The 19,828-nt window shown below is 40.9% G+C and overlaps 1 protein-coding gene across 1 annotated transcript in view; it reads right to left on the minus strand.

The window, feature by feature from the left end:
• LOC116988055 (protein phosphatase 1 regulatory subunit 7-like) overlaps nucleotides 1-19,828 on the minus strand; it is a 75,574-nt gene that overhangs the window by 8,557 nt on the left and 47,189 nt on the right. The window contains exons 11-16 of the mRNA XM_033044489.1: nucleotides 19,583-19,662; nucleotides 14,814-14,865; nucleotides 11,961-12,024; nucleotides 8,625-8,712; nucleotides 5,039-5,097; nucleotides 1,970-2,039 (exon numbers count right to left, since the gene is read on the minus strand). Of these exons, the coding sequence (XP_032900380.1) occupies nucleotides 1,970-2,039; nucleotides 5,039-5,097; nucleotides 8,625-8,712; nucleotides 11,961-12,024; nucleotides 14,814-14,865; nucleotides 19,583-19,662 (413 nt within the window). The remainder of the gene's footprint in view (nucleotides 1-1,969; nucleotides 2,040-5,038; nucleotides 5,098-8,624; nucleotides 8,713-11,960; nucleotides 12,025-14,813; nucleotides 14,866-19,582; nucleotides 19,663-19,828) is intronic.

The following is a 19,828-nucleotide window of genomic DNA, read 5'->3' on the forward strand; positions in this document are numbered from 1 at the left end:
TGACCACTTTCATATACATGACATTGCTGTGTCCAAAACATTATGGTGCCCTGAAATGGGGAGACTATGTTTAAACACTGCTGTAATTTCTACATGATGAAACCAAAATGTATAAAAATGGCCTTTATTAAAATATGACAATGTGCACATGTGATTTTCTTTCTATTACAAATCTCAAATTGTGGAGTACGGAGGCAAATAAATAAATGATCGGTCTTTGTCCCAAACATGGAGGGCACAAAGTGAATTGTGAATTTTCAGATGTTCAATAACAGTAGTGTCTCTAACGGGGAATTTTGATTGCACCAGTATTGACTGGAATTGTATTGAAGCGAAAGGCAGAGGGTGGAAAATTTCTGAAGTACATTCAGGAGAATTCTCAGTACATTTCTAGCACAGGGTACGAGAATTATGATGCCTTTGGGGGAAATTACCCCAAATCTTGCTGAATTTCAGCACAGGTCAAAATAGCTGAATTGTCTTATTTTAAGCAAAGGCAATATGTAAATGTAAGTCTTAATCAAGAGGCACTGCAGTCAACTAAAGCACCGCAGCTCCTACTCAATCTGATGTCTCACAACAGTAACTTAATTCATAGATTCAGAAAAGTCTAAACTATGTAAAACTTTTTTGCTCACAATTCCAGCATCTGCAAAGTGTTGGAGAAACTCAGCAAGTCAGGCAGTATTTGATGAGGAGTAGGCAGATGAAGTTTCGGGTCGAAGGGTCCCAACCTGTAACATTGTCCATTCCTTTCACAGATGTTGCCTGACCCACTGAATTATTCCAGCACTTTGCTTTTGCTTATCAATTATGTCACTTTGGTTTACAACAACAGTATAGGAAACAAGGTTATGATCCTCAACAAAGATCCTTGAGCAATTGGGCAAATTTAGCCATGACCTTTCAAAAACCTATCCTTTGCTTCCATACTGGGAGCACTCTCCATTCAGCTTCACGTTTAGAGCTGTGTTTTAAACTACAAGGTAGGTGTTTCAAGGCAGATAATCCTGTTTTTAATTCATACCAGGGATAGAAAAAAGTGGAGAGGAAAGGTAGGATATGTCACCAATGCTGTTCTTGTGGCTTTCTCTCCAAATGTGTTTTTTTCCACATTATCAGAGTGCAGAACTGTTTCTTGTTGCTCTTTTAAGTCTTGCATCAAATGGTAGTGTGGCATCAACTATGATCAGTTTATTCTGCACAAATCTCAGCCTGGATTCCTCATTTAATGTATAATTTAAGCAATCGTCTAGTTACCAGCCAAATATCTGGTTTGAATCCTGGTATCACAGTAGGGGAAGGAGTCTGTAGCATGCCAGCGACTGAAACAGGTAGGGGTTATACACAGCCCTACCTGAATCTGCTGGTGACTGGAGATGATTTATGTAACTCCCAACTGACTATACAAATGAAGTGAATGCTGAGATTGCCTCCCACTGAGCAGGAAAACTTTAACATGAACTAATTGCATGTTTATTTGGAGACAAACCTATGTGCAGTGGTCTCTGAATATGGGTGCAAGGACAACTATCCCACAAAAAGGAACTATCCATGAAAACATTAAACTTATTATTTAGAGCAAAGATTGTAATAGACAGAATATCAATTATGAGTAATAGACATTTACATTGTTGTTCTGATTAGTGAGCGTTCATTTATTCAATGAGTGCTAATCAAATCTGGGCTAGTGGACTCTTTATGCAGGGCTATAATTACATCACAAAGGATTAGCTTGAACTCAACTTTGAGAAATTTATGAACGCTCCACTCCAGATACTTGGCCTTCCACAGTGCTACATTATTAGAATTGTTTTCTTTGGAACAGACATTAAACCAAGATCCTATCTGGCCTCTCAAATGGACAACATGTAAGTAAACCACACCAGTTGAGTCACTATAATAAAAGATAAATCCTAAGATATAGTATAAGTATAATATGTGTTTTCCAGCTCAATGTGACCCTTACCTGCTGCAGCGTGTCTGTGGACGGGGTCCATAGTTTTCCACTGAGGTCAACCTTGCTGGTGCTGTTGTATCTGCAGGTTTTTGTACAAATACAGTATAATTGTAAACACAAGAAAAAGCTCGTATCAGTAAGGATCGGAAGTGCTAGTTATTAAATGAAAAAAGAACACTTGAGCATTAGCTGTAGTATTCTCTCGGGTGTTTTTCGATGGAACATACAATATATCCAGGTACTTTATTAAACAAAATAAATTGGATGAGTGGACCTTTAATCAGGCCAGCAACCGGATGCTGACCTCAAATATATGAAAAGTACAGAAAGAATAAAGTTCTGAAAAATCCTTAACATTGGGGAAATCAATATTCCAGGAATAATGGTAAAGAATAAAGTGCTATGTGTATGTGTGGAAAGAGTGATTTTTGAACTAGAATTAAAATTGAAAGTCTCTTTTAGCTAAAGTCCTTTGCATCTTACTTTGTACTAGGGTTTGCCTTCAGAAGTGTTTCATTTGCTTAAACGTTTCCTTTTTCAAAAGGGTTCAGAAGAACATGGTCCAAATAAAGGCAAATGGGACTAGCAGAATGCCAACATGATTAGAAGTTGGGAGGTCATGTTGCAGTTGTATAAGACATTGGTGAGACCGCATTTAGAGTATTGTGTTCAGTTTTGGGCACCATGTTATAGGAAAGATATTGTCAAACTTGAAATGGTTCAGAGAAGATGCCAGGACTAGTGGGTCTGAGCTATAGGGAGAGGTTGACAAGGCTGGGTCTATTCCTTGGAGCACAGGATGAGGGGTGATCTTATAGAGATGTATAAAATCATGAGAGGAATAATTCGGGTAGATGCACAGAATCTCTTCCCCAGAGTAGGGGAATCGAAGATTAGAGGGGACAGGTTTGAGGTGAAGGGGAAAAGATTTAATAGGAATTTGAAGGGTAACTTTTTCATACAAAGGGTGGTGGGTGTATGGAACAAGCTGCCGGAGGAGGTAGTTGAGGCTGGGACTATTCCAACGTTTAAGAAACAGACATTTACATGTTTAGGACAAGTTTGGTGTGATATGGTCCAAATGCAGGCAGGTGGGACTAGTGTAGCTGGAACATGTTGGCCAGTGTGGGCAAGTTGGGCCGAATGCCCTGTTTCCACACTATCACACTATGACTCTACGACAAGTTGGGCCGAAGGGCCAGTATGCATGCTCTATAGCTTTATGACTCTGTGACACTTTTGTGGCAATTCTACTAGCTCATCTTGATAATTAAATAAGTTATGACTGAAAATGTATTTCTTTGCCACCCAGATTGGATTGACTGGGTTCCTCTGGGATTTTTTTCACTTTCAAGTCAAAGATTATTGATTAAAGTTCTGTTCCAGACTGAAACCAATAGTGATGATGACTGTTCTTAGAATCATACAGAGGCAGGCCTTTCCACCCATGAGTCCATATGAACCATCATACACCAATCCCATTTTTATTCTCCCCATAATCCCATCAACATTTTAGAGCCTCGACCACTCATCTATACCATGGGCAATTTACAGTCACTGATTAGCATACCAACCTACACATCTTCAAGAAGTGGAAGGAAATGTATGTGTTCAAGAGAGAACATGCAAATTCCACACAGCATCTGGTCAGATTGAGGAGGGATCTTATAGAAACTTACAAAATTCTTAAGGGGTTGGACAGGCTAGATGCAGGAAGATTGGCCCCAATGTTGGGGAAGTCCAGAACAAGGGGTCACAGTTTAAGGATAAGGGGGAAATCCTTTAGGACCGAGATGAGAAAAACATTTTTCACACAGAGAGTGGTGAATCTCTGGAATTCTCTGCCACAGAAGGTAGTCGAGGCCAGTTCATTGCCTATATTTAAGAGGGAGTTAGATGTGGCCCTTGTGCGGGTATGGAGAGAAGGCAGGTACAGGATACTGAGTTGGATGATCAGCCATGATCATATTGAATGGCTGCAGGCTCGAAGGGCCGAATGGCCGAATGGCCTACTCCTACACCTATTTTCTATGTTTCTATGTCAGGGTTGAACAGCAACGACTCTCCTAGCTGTGCCACTGTTCCACACTAAACCAATTGGTTTTCACTTAAACCAATTTCCAAGTGCACCTATTTCCGTAATTTAGATCTCTATTAATCCACTGTTTGAAGAGCCTAACAACTTTTAGTGTCCTGATCAACACCATTCACATCATTGATATCATTAGCCATGGTTCTGACGTAGAATTTTCACTTTTCAATCAGGAAGTTGCAGATCAATGTATTACTGTAGAGTTGAGCCCGAGTTGAGCCCATATCACAGAACTCACACTTCAGTCCTGGGAGAATATGTCATATAGTTGGAAGTACCCTCTTTTGGAAGTGCCTGCTTTCTCAGCTGGATGTAACAGATTCCATGATACTTTTGGAAAATCCTTTGGTTTATGTTTAATTCGCAAAAAGGTTATTAATTTATTGAATTTTTGGTTATTATATTATCTGATTATTGCGTTTACAGGCCTGCCATGTTACGACGTAAGAATTTCATTGTTCCATTATCAGCAATTAAACACTCCTGACTTGAGGGCGAGGGCATCTTTTACCACCAAATTTGTAATTAGCAAGTTTGGAATGAGCTGTCAGAAGAAATGATAGAAGGAGGTTCATTTATAACATTGAAAAGAAACTCCGATAGGCACATAGATAGGAAATGTTTGGAGGGATATAAGCCAGGTACAGACTAATGGGACAAGCTTGGTTAGACAACTTGGTTAGCATTATCGAGTTGAACAAAACAGCCTGTTTCGGTGATATATAACTCTGACTACCTAAATTGGTGTTTTCATTTATTGTTATTGCTCTTGAAGGTTTTAAAAAGTCCTAAACCTTACTTTTATACTTAGCCAGATTTCAGTTAAATTGTATGTGAAATAATTAAAGATGCTAGGAAGATTAGAATATAAACCTGGGGCTGCAGTTGACATTTAAACCCTTTTTTCATTATATATCATGCTTGTGAATTTGTCATTTAATATTATAAAGGTCCAGAAGTTTTTAAAAAATGAAACAGTTACTCACATGAACTCCACGGCAACTGCTTTGGTAGAGTCTCCAGCAAATTCTTCACCTCACTAAACCTGAGTTCAGAGAGCATAAAACATAACAAATAAAGAACGGACAAAATGCAGCAAATAAAGTGTGAATTCATAGAGGAAGCTGATCAAAGAACTGAATTGTGTCATCATGCTGGTTGAGATTAGTAGTTCTACAGGAGTACAACAGCATGCAGCCATTCGTATTGTAGTGAATCTAAGACTTAGTCTGACCTGCTGGAAGTCCATAATTTACTACCCTTGTCCAACAGTAGAGCGCAGACTTCCCCAGTATTATACCGAGGAAATCACTGCTCTGATCCTCTACTAGGACAAACTTAATGTAGGATTGGAGGACCCACTTATGAATTAAAGGCAAGTAAATGTTTAACATATTAAGTTAACTTTAATTTTATATATATTTGTGATTTTATTTTACATACATTTTAAAACTTTTTTATAATAATTTACATCACAGTGGAACCAAGACTATTTTCCATAACTGCAGGATAAACTACTGAATAAAACTGATATGCCACTTGCAGACATTGCTTGTATATACACACAGCATTCATAGAAATGCAAATAGGATGGGAATGGGTTCATTACACAACTTGGAGATAACATCATAGCCAGCAAATGGGAGTAATTGAAATAATGATTACTTTGCTTCAGTATTTACTAAGATCTAATTCACATAATCTTGAAATAACTATTTAAAATAATAAAACCTTAAATAAATTAATCAAAATTGGAGATCACTATGATTGAAAAAAAATAGAAAAGTAAAAGCAGAGGCAATCGTACACATACTTAATCATATTAGGTTTGTATTTGAAATGGAAAATATTGCGGGTTTGGGAATTAACAGTGAATTTAGAAATACTGGATAAATCATTTGTAAAGCTGGTAGAGGCTCAATAAGCTGAATAGCCCCCTTCTGTGCTTCATGTTTCTAATGTTTTCGCTGGCAGCAGGGTCATTACTCAAAGAACATGGATTTCAATTACAGGAACAGTTAAAAGATGACATGATTATTATGGTATATTTAGACGAGCATTGGTACATATACAATGAGAGTGGAAGCAGCTTGCATATCCTATTCAAACATCAAAGGAAAGTGAAGCAAAACTGCCTGTGCGCAAATGAGTTTTATTGTCATATGTCCCAGATAGAATAATTGCTGCAGCACAACAGAATATGTAAACATAGTACACTGTAAACAATATGATAAACGAGAGAAAAAAAAAATCAGTGTAATACACATGCTCACAAGTACACACACACACGTGCACACATATAATATATATATATATTATATACTTAAAAACAAACAATAGTACTGCAATAATAATAATGTCTATTGTAGTTCAGAGCTTATTTGGGGTTGTAGTGTTTAATAGCCTGATTACAGTAGGGAAGAAGCTGTTCCTGAACCTGGACGTTACAGTTTTCAGGCTCCTGTACCTTCTTCACGATGGCAGGGGTAAAATGAGTGTGTGGCCAGTGTGGGTCTCTGATGATGTTGGCTGCCTGTTTAAGGCAGCAACTCCAATAAATCTCTTCGATGGTGGGGAGGTCAGAGCCGGTGATGGACTGGGCAGTGTCACAACTTTTTGCAGTCTTTTCCACTTCCGGGCGTTCAAGTTGCCGAACCAGGCCATGATGCAACCAGTCAATGTGCTCTCTACTGTGCACCTGTATAAGTTCAAGAGAACACCCTCTGCAATATAGAATCCTGTAATCTTCTCAGGAAGTAGAGGCGTGATTTATTTATAATTGCATCAGTGTGCTGGGTCTAGGAAAGACCTTTGGAAATATGCATGCACAGAAATTTAAAGTCTTTCACTCTCCACCATTGTCCCATTGATATAAACAGGACTGTGGGTCCTCATCCTTCCTCTTCCAAAGTCCACGATCAGTTCATTGGTTTTACTGATATTGAGAGTCAGGTTGTTTGCTGGCACCATTTGATCACTCGGTAGATCTCACTTCTATACTCTGACTCATCACCATCTGTAATTCGTCCAACAACGGTGGTGTCGTCGGCGAACTTGAAGATTGAGTTCGCACTGTGTCCAGCTACACAGTCATGATTATAGAGTAGAGCAGGGCGCTGAGCATGCAGCCTTGAGGTGCTCCCGTACTGATTGTTAATGAGGAAGAAGTATTTCTGCCAATTCGAACAGACTGTGGTCTGTGAATGCGAAAGTCGAGGATCCAATTGCAGAGGGATACGCAGAGACCCAGTTCCGTGAGCTTGGTAACCAGCTTGGAGGGGAAGATAGTATTGAACGCTAAGCTTAGTCTATGAACAACAGCTGACGTAAGTGATTTTATTGTCCAAGTGGTCTAGTGCAGAGGGGAGAGCCAATACTCATTGGCTCTCCCCTCTGCACTAGACCACTTGGAGCATAGTTTTTTAAAATCTTTCATTAAGGGAGGCACTTGGGAAGTTAGCAAATCTTAAGCATTATTTGTTTATATATTATCTGGACAGCAAATTACATGTTATCCAACAATATCTTGTGGTATCTGTGATTGTGAAAGCTGGTGCACAGAACAAGGGTTTACATTGCATGCTCTACATCATGCTATTGCATAAATATTGACCATGAATAAAAAGTTAATAATTGCTAAGCAGATGCTGAAAATGTGAAATAGAAAATGTCGGAAACTCTCGCTGCAGCAGGTTCAGGAAGCATTTGTTGAGAGAAATTGGATTAGCATTTCAGGTCAGTATGCAATTGACTCCAGATTGCAGAGAACACTGGTCCACTTATGAAGAAATAAGGAACTGCAGATGCTGGTTAATATGCAAAAGAACACAAAGTGCTGGAGTAACTCAGCAGATCAGGCAGCATCTCTGGAGAACATGGATAGTACGGAAGGAGAACAGTTGTGAGAAGCAGTAGATTGATTGCAGGTACCTGAAATCCGGTTTGGGTCCTGGAACTGGAGCTGGAAGCCACGAGGCATAGATGGCGGTGCAGGGAAGTATTGAGGAACATGTGGCTGTGATATCGAGCCTGGGTCAGAACCTGGTTGTAAAGCAGGCTTAACCAGCATCTGGGTCAGAACCTGGTTAGAGAGCAGCAGTAATCAGAGGGGAACTAGTGAGAGAGGCTCTCACAGAAATCCCATCTTCAAAGTAGGCATACCTTGCAAAGCTTATCATTGTACCTCAGTATATGACAATAAACTAAACTACCTTGAAGAGTTGTTCTCCAGAGATGTTGCCTGCTGAGATCCACTTATGAAGCTGTCTGATAATGCCAAATCCCAAGATATGTTATGTAAATAATAATGTAAAATTAAGAAAAAGTTACAACCAATCAATTCTAGTATTCACAATGGAAACAAATCCTATTCTGATTGTTCAACTTCCATCAGATAGAACTTTTTACATTCAATGATAATTACAGGAGTGTGACCTTCAGCCTAACTTCTTCATCAATGTCACTTTATTTACGAAGGACTCTTATCAAAACCTGCAGGTATGGCCAATGTGTTGCCTTCCTTGAAGAAAACCCAAGAATTTAGTTATTTCTGTCTTTTAGAGGACTTATTACCTTCCGACAATTGATTGTTGCAGATCCTCCATTTCAGACTCAAAATCCATCAAACAGCTTGTGATTTTCTGCACACTCTCCAGGGAAACTGTGTTTTTAAAAGATTTAATTTTAGCAATTGGAAACTAAGGAAGCAAGCCACAATGCACAAAGACATACAAACATTTCCTGAAGTTTATTACAAAAATCATGGAGTAGATTCTGACCTTGAAAGATGTTGATGTGTAATTGCTATATAAATTATAAATATATACTTGTTAGAAATGAGGCAAGGAATTTGTCAGAGGGAGCAGAAGGTGTTGGCAGCCTGATTGTAAAGCCATTACTGAAGTGATAGATCGTGTGAATGATGAAATCTTTGTGTGAATCCAGCAGGCATGAAGCTGGCAAAATATATAGGAAGGAACTGCAGATGCTGGTTTAAACTGAAGATAGACACAACAACCAGGAGTAACTCAGCGGGACAGGCGGCTACAGACGAAGAAGGGTCTCGAAACATCACCTATTCCTTCTCTCCAGAAATGCTGCCTGTCCTGCTGTCACTCCAGCTTTTTGTGTCTATCTTAGGCATGAAGCTGACAATCTCCAGGATTGTCTTAGACTCTGGTGGAATTAAAGATTTATCCCCAGAGTACAGTTTCAACCAATATATTGTAGAAAAAATGCAGAATATTTAAAAAAACTATTTTAATGATCTTTTAATTGCTTACATTTATTAATTATAAATTAAAAGGTTGAATAACTGAGCCAAAAATCATTCAAAATGTGAAATGTCTGTTTGCTTTTCAATCAGTATGGAAAGATGCTGCTTCATGTGGATGAAAGACATACAGAAGGTGCAGTGAAGCAAGGTTGGGGCTTGGTGTACAGAGGCAGTCGATGGTGTGTCTGTGGGTGTTGGTATTAGATAAATCTCTATGTGGCGTGGAGCTGGATGAAATCTGTCAAATCAAACCAACAACTGCACAACTAGACTTCCAATTGCCTTTACTCAGGAAAGTCTTTATGTCCGTTATATGCAAGGAGCCTCGCTTTCTATCTGTGGTATCGGTACAATATTGAAATATAAGCTACATAGGGATCAATACTTCCCTAAATCACACCCATCACTTTCAATCAGTAGATCACAGTTGATGGCTTTCATCTGAAATGTGGTAGAAGCACATAACACAAAATATAGTAGAAACAATGTTAACAACCAATATTGCATTAGGTTCAATTTATAACCAACAATTACACATTTACATGAGCCCTGATAGTCCTTGACAACCCTATGATCTCAGTCTCTGCGCCCAATGTCAGAACATCCTTGAAAGGTTTCAAAGGTCTTTTATTGTCACATGTACCAATTAAGATACAGTGATATGTGAATTACCGTACAGCCATACGAAAAAAAAGCAACAGCTACATAGAAGTTAACGATCATCCACCACAGCGGACTCCCCACATTCCTCACTGTGATGGAAGGCAAAAAAGTCCAATCTTTTTCCTCTTTATTCTCCCGCAGTCGGGCCAGTCGAACCATCCTTCGGGGCTATCGAAGCTCCTGTGTCGGGGCAATCAAAACTCACGCGTCGGGGCGGTCGAAACTCCCGCGATTTGGAGTTCCCGAAGACGGTCTACGATCAGTCCGCAAGCACCCATGGTTGGAGCTCCGAGGTCGATTCCTGGCCAAGGGATCGCGGGCTCCGCGATGGTAAGTCTGTAGGTGACCGCGGTTGAGCTCTCAAAATCAGTCTCCAGCCAACTCCTCGATGTTAGGCCGCAGTGCGGACGGAGATATGATACGGAAAATAATCCCATCTCCGTCAAGGTAAGAGATTAGAAAAAGTTTCCCTCTACCACCCACCCCCCACATAAAACAAGCTAAAGAACACCGAAAACATACATTTAACACATGCAATTAAAACACAAAGAAGGAAAGGACAGACTGTTGGCGAGGCAGCCTTTGCTGACGCCACCCGGTGGATTCAAGCGTGTAAATCTACGTAAAACATCTGGTCCAGATCGTGTATCTGGATGAGTGCTAAAGACCTGTGTAGCCAACTGACTGGAGTATTCATGGACATTTTTCAACCTCTGACTTGAGCAAGGGCATCAAAAGGGCATCTATTGTGCTGGATCTCAACAAGAGCATGGCAACCGATCTCCATGACCACTGCCTGATAGAACTTACATCCACCATAATGAAGTGTTTTGAGAGGTGGTTTATGGCAAAATCAATCCCTGACTTAGAAATTACCTGGATCTGCTTCAATTTGCCTATCGCCACAAAAGGTCAACAGTGGATGCTAATTCACTGGCTCTCCATTCTGCTCTGATTGCTATTCATCAACGGGTGGCACGGTGGCGCAGCGGTAGAGTTGCTGCCTTATAGCACTTGCAATGCCGGAGACCCGGGTTCAATCCTGACTATGGGTGCTGTCTGTATGGAGTTTGTATGTTCTTCCCGTGACTGCGTGGGTTTTCTCTGAGATCTTCGGTTTCCTCCCACACTCCAAAGACGTACTGGTTTGTAGGTTAATGGGCTTGGTAGAAATGTAAATTGTCCCTAATATGTGTAGGATTGTGTTAATGTGTGGGGATCGCTGTTCAATGCAGGGTCGGTGGGCCAAAAGGCCCTGTATCCACGTTGTATCTCTAAACTAAACTACAGGCCGACATTCAATGCTATCATCCCCTCCAAACTCATCACTAAGATCCGATACCTGGAACTCAGTACCTCCCTTTACAATTCGATCCTCGACTTTCTTATTGGCAGACCTCAATTTGTGCAAATTGGTAACATCTCCTCCCTGACTATCAACACAAGTTCACCTCAAGGATTCATGCTTCACCCCCTGCTCTATTCTTTTAACACCCACAACTGTGTGACTAAGCGTAGGTCCAAAGGCACCACAACTATAGGTCGAATCATAGATTGTGATGAGTCAGCCTACAGAAATAGAGCACCTGTTTGAGTGGTATCACACCAACCTCTCACTCAACATCAACAAAACCAAAGAAATAATCGTTAACTTCAAATGTCACCAAATAATCTTGCAATCATCTTAAGATGCGGTGTCACCTAAGAGACTTTTGGATCGGCATATGGATATGCAGGAAATGGAGGGAGATGGATTATGTGCAGGGAGCCAAGCGATGGTCTTATCATCATGCTCAATTGAACCTAATGTGGACAGAAGGGCCTGTTCTTGTGCTTTACTGTTTTAAGTGTTATGTTCTGTGAAAGATGATGGAGACTCCAGTAATGTTTAGGGGTTAACTGTAATTAAATCTAAATTATGACTGTATTAAATGCATTTGCTTCATTGTCATTCTTACAGGGTACCTTACCATTGGCCAATGCTGTTTTTGGAACTGGAGCATTCTGCTCTTTGTTAGAATAGTTAAGAATAACCTACAAAAGAACAACAATTAGTCACCCCCCTTTTATAGCAATAGCTGCCAGCTGCTGTAACACACACAATAAATGTTGCAAATACGTGTATAACAGAAACCAAGAGGTGCTGGGACATAATTCCATGAAAGTAGTAAAACATGTAGAGAAGATTGGAAGCAGGTGTTTGGCACATTTGCATTCATCAGTTAGGGTATCTAATACATGATCACTATGAGTCCACTTCTCACCCTCACCCATTTCTGCTTTCCGCAGAGACCACTCTTTCCATGATTCCTTGATTTGCTCATTCTTCTCCACCGCTTACCAAGCACTTTCCCCTGCAACCATAGGAGGTGAAACACTGTTGCTATATCTCCTCCCTCACCTCCATTCAGGGACCCCAACAGCCCTTCCAGGTGAGACAGAGGTTTACATACAGCCCCTCTAACCTCATTTATAGCATTTGGCCTCCTCTATGAACGCTGAGACCAAGTGTAAACGAGGCAACTGGTTCACCAAACACTTGCACTCAGTCCGCCAGGGCCAACTAGAGCTTCCGGTTGTGAGACAGTTTAATTCCTCTTCCCATTCCCGTACTGACTTGTCAACTTTTGTACAAACAATTTTGCGACTAACCTTTAAAGGTTATCAATATGAGAATCCCTCTATTTTTATTATTTGAAAATAGATAAAGGAGGGAATTTCAGTAAGACATATGATAAAGTTCCCCATGGTAAACTGATCCAGAAGATTAAAATGCACGGGATTAACAGTGACTTGGTTGTATGATTTCAAAACGGGCTTACTGATAGAAGACAGCGGGTTGTGGTGGAAGAACAATATTCAGGTTGGAGGTCTGTGACCAGAGGAGTTCCGCAGCAAGATTGCTAGGATTGTGGATTGCAAGGAAGGTTGCTAAGGTATACAATGGGATATAGATCAGCCACAGAAATAGGTGGAGAAATGGCAGATGCAGTTTAATTTGAACAAGTGTGAGGTGGTGAACATTGGGAGATTGTTGAGGGTAGGACGGTGTATGTTGTCTATATGGATTTTAATAAAGCATTTGATAAGTTCCCCCATAGTAGGCTGATCCAGAAGATTAAGGAGCACAGGATTAATCGTGACTTAGTCGTATGGATTTGGAACTGGTTTACTGATAGAAGACAGATGGTTATGGTTGGAAGAGAATATTCAGACTGGAGGACTTTGACCAGTGTAGACGTTCAGTTAGTACGCTTGCAGATGACACCAAGTTTGCTGGCGTCACGGACTGTGAGGAAGGCTGTCAAAGAATACAGCAGGGTATAGAATCAGAAATGGGTCGAGAAATGGCAGATGGAGTTTAATCTGAGCTAGTGTGAAGTGTTGCACTTGGGGAAGTAAAATGTAAGGGCAAAGTATAGAATGAACGGCAAGACCCTTAACACCCTTAACAGCATTGATGAAAAGAAAGATGTTGGGAACCAAGTCCATAACTCTCTCAAATGGCCAGATATGTTGATAGAGGGATAAAGATAGCATATGGCATGCTTGCATTCATTGTTCAGGGCATGCATATGAGGAAGTCCTTATGCAGCTTTATAGGACTTTGGTTATTTGAAGTATGGCATGCTGTTCTGGTGCACCCTAGCCCTAATAAAGGAAGGATGTGGAGGCTTTTGAAAGGGTGGTTTACCAGAATGATGCCTGGATTAGGGGGAAATAGTTACCAGGGGAGGTTTGACAGTCTTGGATTGTTTTCACTGAAACACTGGAGGTTGAGGGGTGTATATAAAATTATGGAAGCATAGATAGGGTAGACAGTGGGAACGTTTTCTCAGGATGAAAATATCAAATCTTAGAGGGCACAGCTTTGTGAGAGACGCAACGTTTAAAGGAGATGTGTTGATACGTTTCTTTGTGCAGAGAAGGTGGTGAGTGCCTGGAATGTGCTACCAGTGATTGTCATGGATTCAGTGGCATTTAAGAGACTTTAGGAATGATATATGGATATGGATTTCCCGGATTTTTTTCCCGAATTGGACCTGGGTTTTTATCCGTTTTTTGCCTCCCCCAGGAGATCACGAGGTTCTTGGGGTGGAGAGGGGTGATAGCGGTATAAAGGGGAGGGTAGTGTCTTGTGTTCTGTGTCTTGTGTCTACTGTTTGTGGGTAAGTGTGTCTGTTTAGTGTTCAGCCATGAGCGAATGGCGGTGCGGGCTCGACGGACCTGGTGGTCTACTCTCGCACCTACTTTCTATGTTTCTATGTTTTATGCAGGGAATGGAGAGATATGGATTATGTGCAAGCAGATAAGAGTTGGTCTTGGCATCATGCTTGGCACTATGGGCTGAAGGGCCTGTTCCTGTAGTGTACTGTAGTATGTTCTATGTGGTCCACTTAAATAAATGACTGCAGTCAAACCTAAACCAGCTGTCATTACACAACCATCCTTGTCAGCATTTCTTGATGGTAAGCAGCAGTCCCCAATCCCCCTTCCTGCCATCACATGGAGTTGCAGTCAGCATCAGTGTCCAATTGCCTAAATAAATCAAATGGGTTAACTTTGGCACAGAGTGAAGATTGAAACCACAGCTTGTTGGGACTGGGACTGAACAGCACATTGAATCATCAGTTAATTAAAAGTACATCAGTGCAAAGTGCTGATATGCATGTGTGATGTAGCTCTGTTTTACATATGCATCTGGAACCAAGGTCAACCAGCATCATGATTTTATGAGAAAGAGCAAACTGAAAAAGGAGTTTTTATCCAAATTCATGAGACTTTAAGGTTTCATCTAATCATGATGACAATCTTCAACATACCTCATCCAAACTGTTAAGCTGAGGCATGAGAAGGGAGATCTGCATCAGATGCCTAGGAAAAGTCATTAATTAAACAAGAGATTACATTAGATTAAATAAATGTAACAGTGTAAAATTCAATACCAGCTCTGCCATTGATTAAGAAGTAGGTTATAGTCCATCTGAATTATGCCCTATCCGTTAATTCCCATGGTGTTCAGACATCATGTCTTAAATATGTTCTGTGATTGATCATCTACAGCTCTCTTGAGTAGAGAATGGTAGTTCAAAACTCCTGGTTACATTTAAAAGCCCCAAAAACTAGAGTTACTGGCAATCTGAAGCAAAAAAGAAAGAGAAAGGACAGCACAGTGGTACAGCTGGTAGAGCTACTACTTCACAATGCCAGAAACCCAGGTCTCAGGTTCCATCTATGTGGAGCTTGCACATTCTCCCTATGACCACATGGGTTTCCTCCGGGTGCTCCGGTTTCCTCCCACATCCCAATGACGTGAGTTTGTGATCAATGGTCGGCATGGTTTCAGTGGTCCAAAGGAGTGTTTCCAAGCTGTATCTCTAAATTAATCTAAACAAAAAAGTGTTAGAAATAATCAGCAAGTCAGGCAGCATTTGTGGAGAGTGAAACGGAATTAACCTTTCAGGTTGATGGCTTGTCAAAAGAATAGGGTAAAGGCTCTGATACAAGGTAATCAACCTGAAAGATAACTGCTTCACTCTCCACAGATGCTGGCTGGCAGATCAGCATGTCTACAACTGTTCAACATATTGTTTTCACTCCCAGATGCATGATTATCAGGCAAGGTAGAGAGAGGGAAGAAAATAAAAGGAGAGGAAGGGTTACAATATTGGTTAAGGAAGCAAATATGGCTCTTAAGAAGGGTGATATGCAAGAAATATCAACAAATTAGACTGCATGGGTTGAACAAAGGAACCTAAAAGAGACATTTAACAGCTGGAAATGTTCTATAGATCCCCAAACAATCAGTGGAAGAAAGAAGAATAAGTATGTCTGAAAAATCTCTGAGATACCAATAGTGAGAAATTTCAACTACTACCTTGACAGTAACTGGAATAGGAAGAACGTTGAAGAAGCTGAAGATATCTTAAAATGCATTCAGCACGTTTTAATCAGCATGTCATAGGCTAAACACTAAAAGAGACAGTTTTAGTGAATTGGGCAGCTGGCAGTGATATCAATGTGAGCACATTTCAATGATCGTGTTCACAGAGCAGATTTGGTGTAGATACGAAAAGAGCAAAGAAAGACTGGGAGTAACATTTTTCATTTGGTAAAAAGGCCAGTTTTAATATACCGGCAAGGAATTCAGCAAAGGTGCACTGGAAGTAAATCAGTATCAGAAACCAAGCAAGCAAAAGATAGCAGCTTTGTAATAAATACATCCCCTCAGAGAAAAAGGGTGATATTCCTAAATCTGGACCACCCCTACCACCTTTTTTCTTAAACCCCAGAGAACTACAGGGTTGCTCGATGTATAGAACGTGCAAGGTTGAAACTAAAATGGTAATTAAGAGGCAAAGAGAGGATCTGAAAAATAAGCAAATAAAATCAACAAAAACCCAATAATGTTCTATAAATATATAAACAGCAGGAGGATAACAATTGAAATAATAAGGGCTCTTAGGGACCAAAGGTAATCTGTGTATGGAGGCGGAAGGCATAGACATGATACTTAATGAATGACTTCCGTTTACACAAAAGATGGCTTTGCAATTAAAAAGTGAAAAATACCAGATGTGATAAACATAGAGCAAGGAAATATTCAGGCATTTAACATGTTTAAAATTAGATAAATTGCCGGGTTAGGATAAAAAATCTCCCTAACTGAAAAAAAGAAAAGCAGGGGTGGAAAAAAAACGATCATTTTTCAGTCATCCCCAGCCAAAAGCCAAAGCCTGGTGCCAGAGGATGGAAAGCAGTAAACGTGGTATTATTCAGATACGATGGACTGATTCATTATAGATCAGTCAGACAACTTATTGAAAAATTCTGAGAAACAATATAAATCATAATTTGGAAAGACAAATATCAAGAGCAGTCAGTTATCCACCGGGTGGCGCCATACGATGGCAGCCTCGTTAACAGTCTGTCTTGTCCTTTTCTTCTTTTGTTGTTTTTAGTTTATTGTTTAATGTATGTTTTAGTGTATCTTTAATTTTGTATTATGTGGGGGGTGGGGGAAACTTTTTTTATCTCTTTCCTTGACGGAGATGCGATTTTTTCTGTATCGTATCTCAGTCCGACTGCAGCCTAACATCGTGGAGCTGGCGGTCTCTTGGTTAGGGACCGACCTCGGGAGCTCCAAGCCACAGGAGCTTCGATCACACCAATGCAGGAGCTTCGATCGCCGGCTGCAGATGGTTCGACTGCCCCGACCGCGGGAGAAAAGGATGGAAGAAGATAATACTGTGGTGGATGTTTATGTTAATTTTTATGTAGTTGTGCGTCTTGCTGCTTTTTTGGTATGACTGTATGGCAAATCAAATTCCTTGTATGTTCTTACATACTTGGCTAATAAATTCTTTGTATCTTGTATCTGTATCTTGTATATCTGATTAAAGTAATTGAATATTTTGAGGCAATGATGAGAATCAATAAATATAACACAGTTGCAGTCTACATGGATATTATCATGGCTTTAGGCATGGCGCCATGTAACTGACTGATCATAAAAATTTTAACCCATCAGATTCAAGAGAAATAGGAAACTTGAAATCATCATTGACTGACCGAAAGCAAAGAGAAATAGTGACCACAGCAAAAGTGGTGTTTTGTTGACTGGAAGATTAATGAGCTCAATGCATTTGCCCTTGCTTGTTGAGGTATATATCAATGACACTTTTAAATGCCAGAGATGATGCATACAGTATCAAAACTGGCAACGTAATGGATAGTACGGAAATGGTTGAAAAGTGAGGAGGGGGAAAAAAATCGATTAACCAGTCAAATAAAGATGAAAATGGCAAATGGAATTCAGTCCAGAAAAACATGATGGATTTTTTGGGGAACACAATCAAGGCGAGACTGCAAAAGATTCTTAGAATCTCTATCCATAAACCCCAAATGTATTAGGACCAGGAAGATAAATTGGTTAAGAAGGCATATTATAAACACCTGCCTATGCTGGTTGAGGCCAATAATATATGACAGGAAGGTGATCCTAGAGAACACAAGCTAGGCTACAACTGGACTATGGCACACAACTCTGAACAGGGAGAATGTGATGGTAATATAGAGAATAAAGAGACACAAGAGACTGCAGTTGTTGTCATTTGCAGCAAAAAACAAACTGCTGGAGGAACTCAGTGGGGGAGGCAGCATCTGAAATGAACAATCAAGACCATTCATCGTTATCTGGACTTATACAGACATTAATTGCCATGACGAGTGTTTTATTTAACGGGGAAGATTAGCTACATACATCTGGTTACTTTGGAATGGGAAGACGGCCTAAGTCGCTGCAAAAATCAAAATGGTCCAAGAAAAGGTGCGAATTAAATCAGGCACGGAGATCGCTATTAAAATATGGAGGGGACAGGGGGGACACAATTTCTTGGAGGCCGCGCGCGCATGCGCACACTCACACGCAAAGATTCGGAGGCTCAATCCAGTGTTAAATGCAGCTCAGCTCTGCCTGTCTCGCCGGGTTTACCTACTGCCCTGCCTGGACTGACGGGATTACCAGCGTTGCTTCTCCGCGTAGGCTGTAAACCTGGGTCATATTTCCCGTAAGTCCAAGCAGGGCTGTAGGTTAACCTGGCGGGACAGGCAGAGTTGAGCTGGGTTTAGCGCTGCTTCTCTGTGCTGGCTGTGGGCCTAGAGGCACAGCTCCCATCTGACTCCCGACGTCTCTGGCCATCCCTGGGCATGGGGGGGGGGGGGGAGGCACTCGAGTGGGGTTGGGACAGTGCCGGAGAACCGTGTTCGATCCTGGCTGCGGATGAGGTGCATGTCTGTGCCGAGAGTGTTTTGTCACGTCTCCCTCCTCCCTCCTCTATCCTCAGTCCCACCCCCCTACTTCCGCCTCTGGCTGACTCCTCCCTCCTCCAATGATCACGCTGAATCATCATGTCCCGCCCTCATTGCCTGCCGACCGACGTCTCTCTCGTCCAAACGGCGCCCTCGATCATCAGTCCCACCCCCACTGTCTCGCGGAAAGTGGAGATTTCACCGGGTTTTAAAATCCGGATTACATAAAATGGGGGGATCGTCCCCCACCTCTCAAAACAGGGGGGGACGTGTCCCCCCTGGCCCCCCCGGGATTCCTGCTCCTGAATTTAATAACCCTAATGTAAATAGCTGAAGAATTAGGTTAGAGGAGAGTTGAAGAATTTTTTCACCTAAAGACTGATGTAGGTCTGAAATGAAAAAAAGGTGGTAGAAACCATTTAAACACTATTTGAGTGGGAGCCCAATGTGTTATAGCCTACAAAGCTCTGGAACAAAGATTCCCTTGGTCATCAAGGATTCATTGGAACAAACGGCTTCCTCCTGGGTTCTACATTTCTCTGATTCTATGACAAGCTTATGTAGTGGGCTATCAGCTCTTATAACCAAGAAATAGTAACCATTTGCACATTTTAACATAGCTAACAATTATGAAAGGCTATACACACATGATCATTCCTGTGGTATTGCTCCATTATAAGGAAATAATATAGAATTATAAAACAATACAGTAGCCGCTATTCTCGCTGTAATACTTTGTGAGTAAATTAAAGTTCCTACAGGTACATAATATGGTTCTCACTCATTTTGTTCTTCTTCGGAAGTCCCAGTGTTGCCAGTTAAATGTAGATCCTGTAGGTGGCAGCACTGTGCCAGCGATCTCTGAGGAAAGGAAGAATGACAAAAATAACTTCACTTTCATCACTCCCTTAGCAACTGCAATTTATCGAGTTTTTTAAAGGTCAAATGCTGTTCTCGTTAGACAGGCATTTCAATCTACATAATACATAAAGGTCAAATGCTGTTCTCGTTAGACAGGCATTTCAAT

The sequence above is a fragment of the Amblyraja radiata genome, chromosome 26 (assembly GCF_010909765.2).
Source record: "Amblyraja radiata isolate CabotCenter1 chromosome 26, sAmbRad1.1.pri, whole genome shotgun sequence".
Lineage (NCBI taxonomy): Eukaryota > Metazoa > Chordata > Chondrichthyes > Rajiformes > Rajidae > Amblyraja > Amblyraja radiata.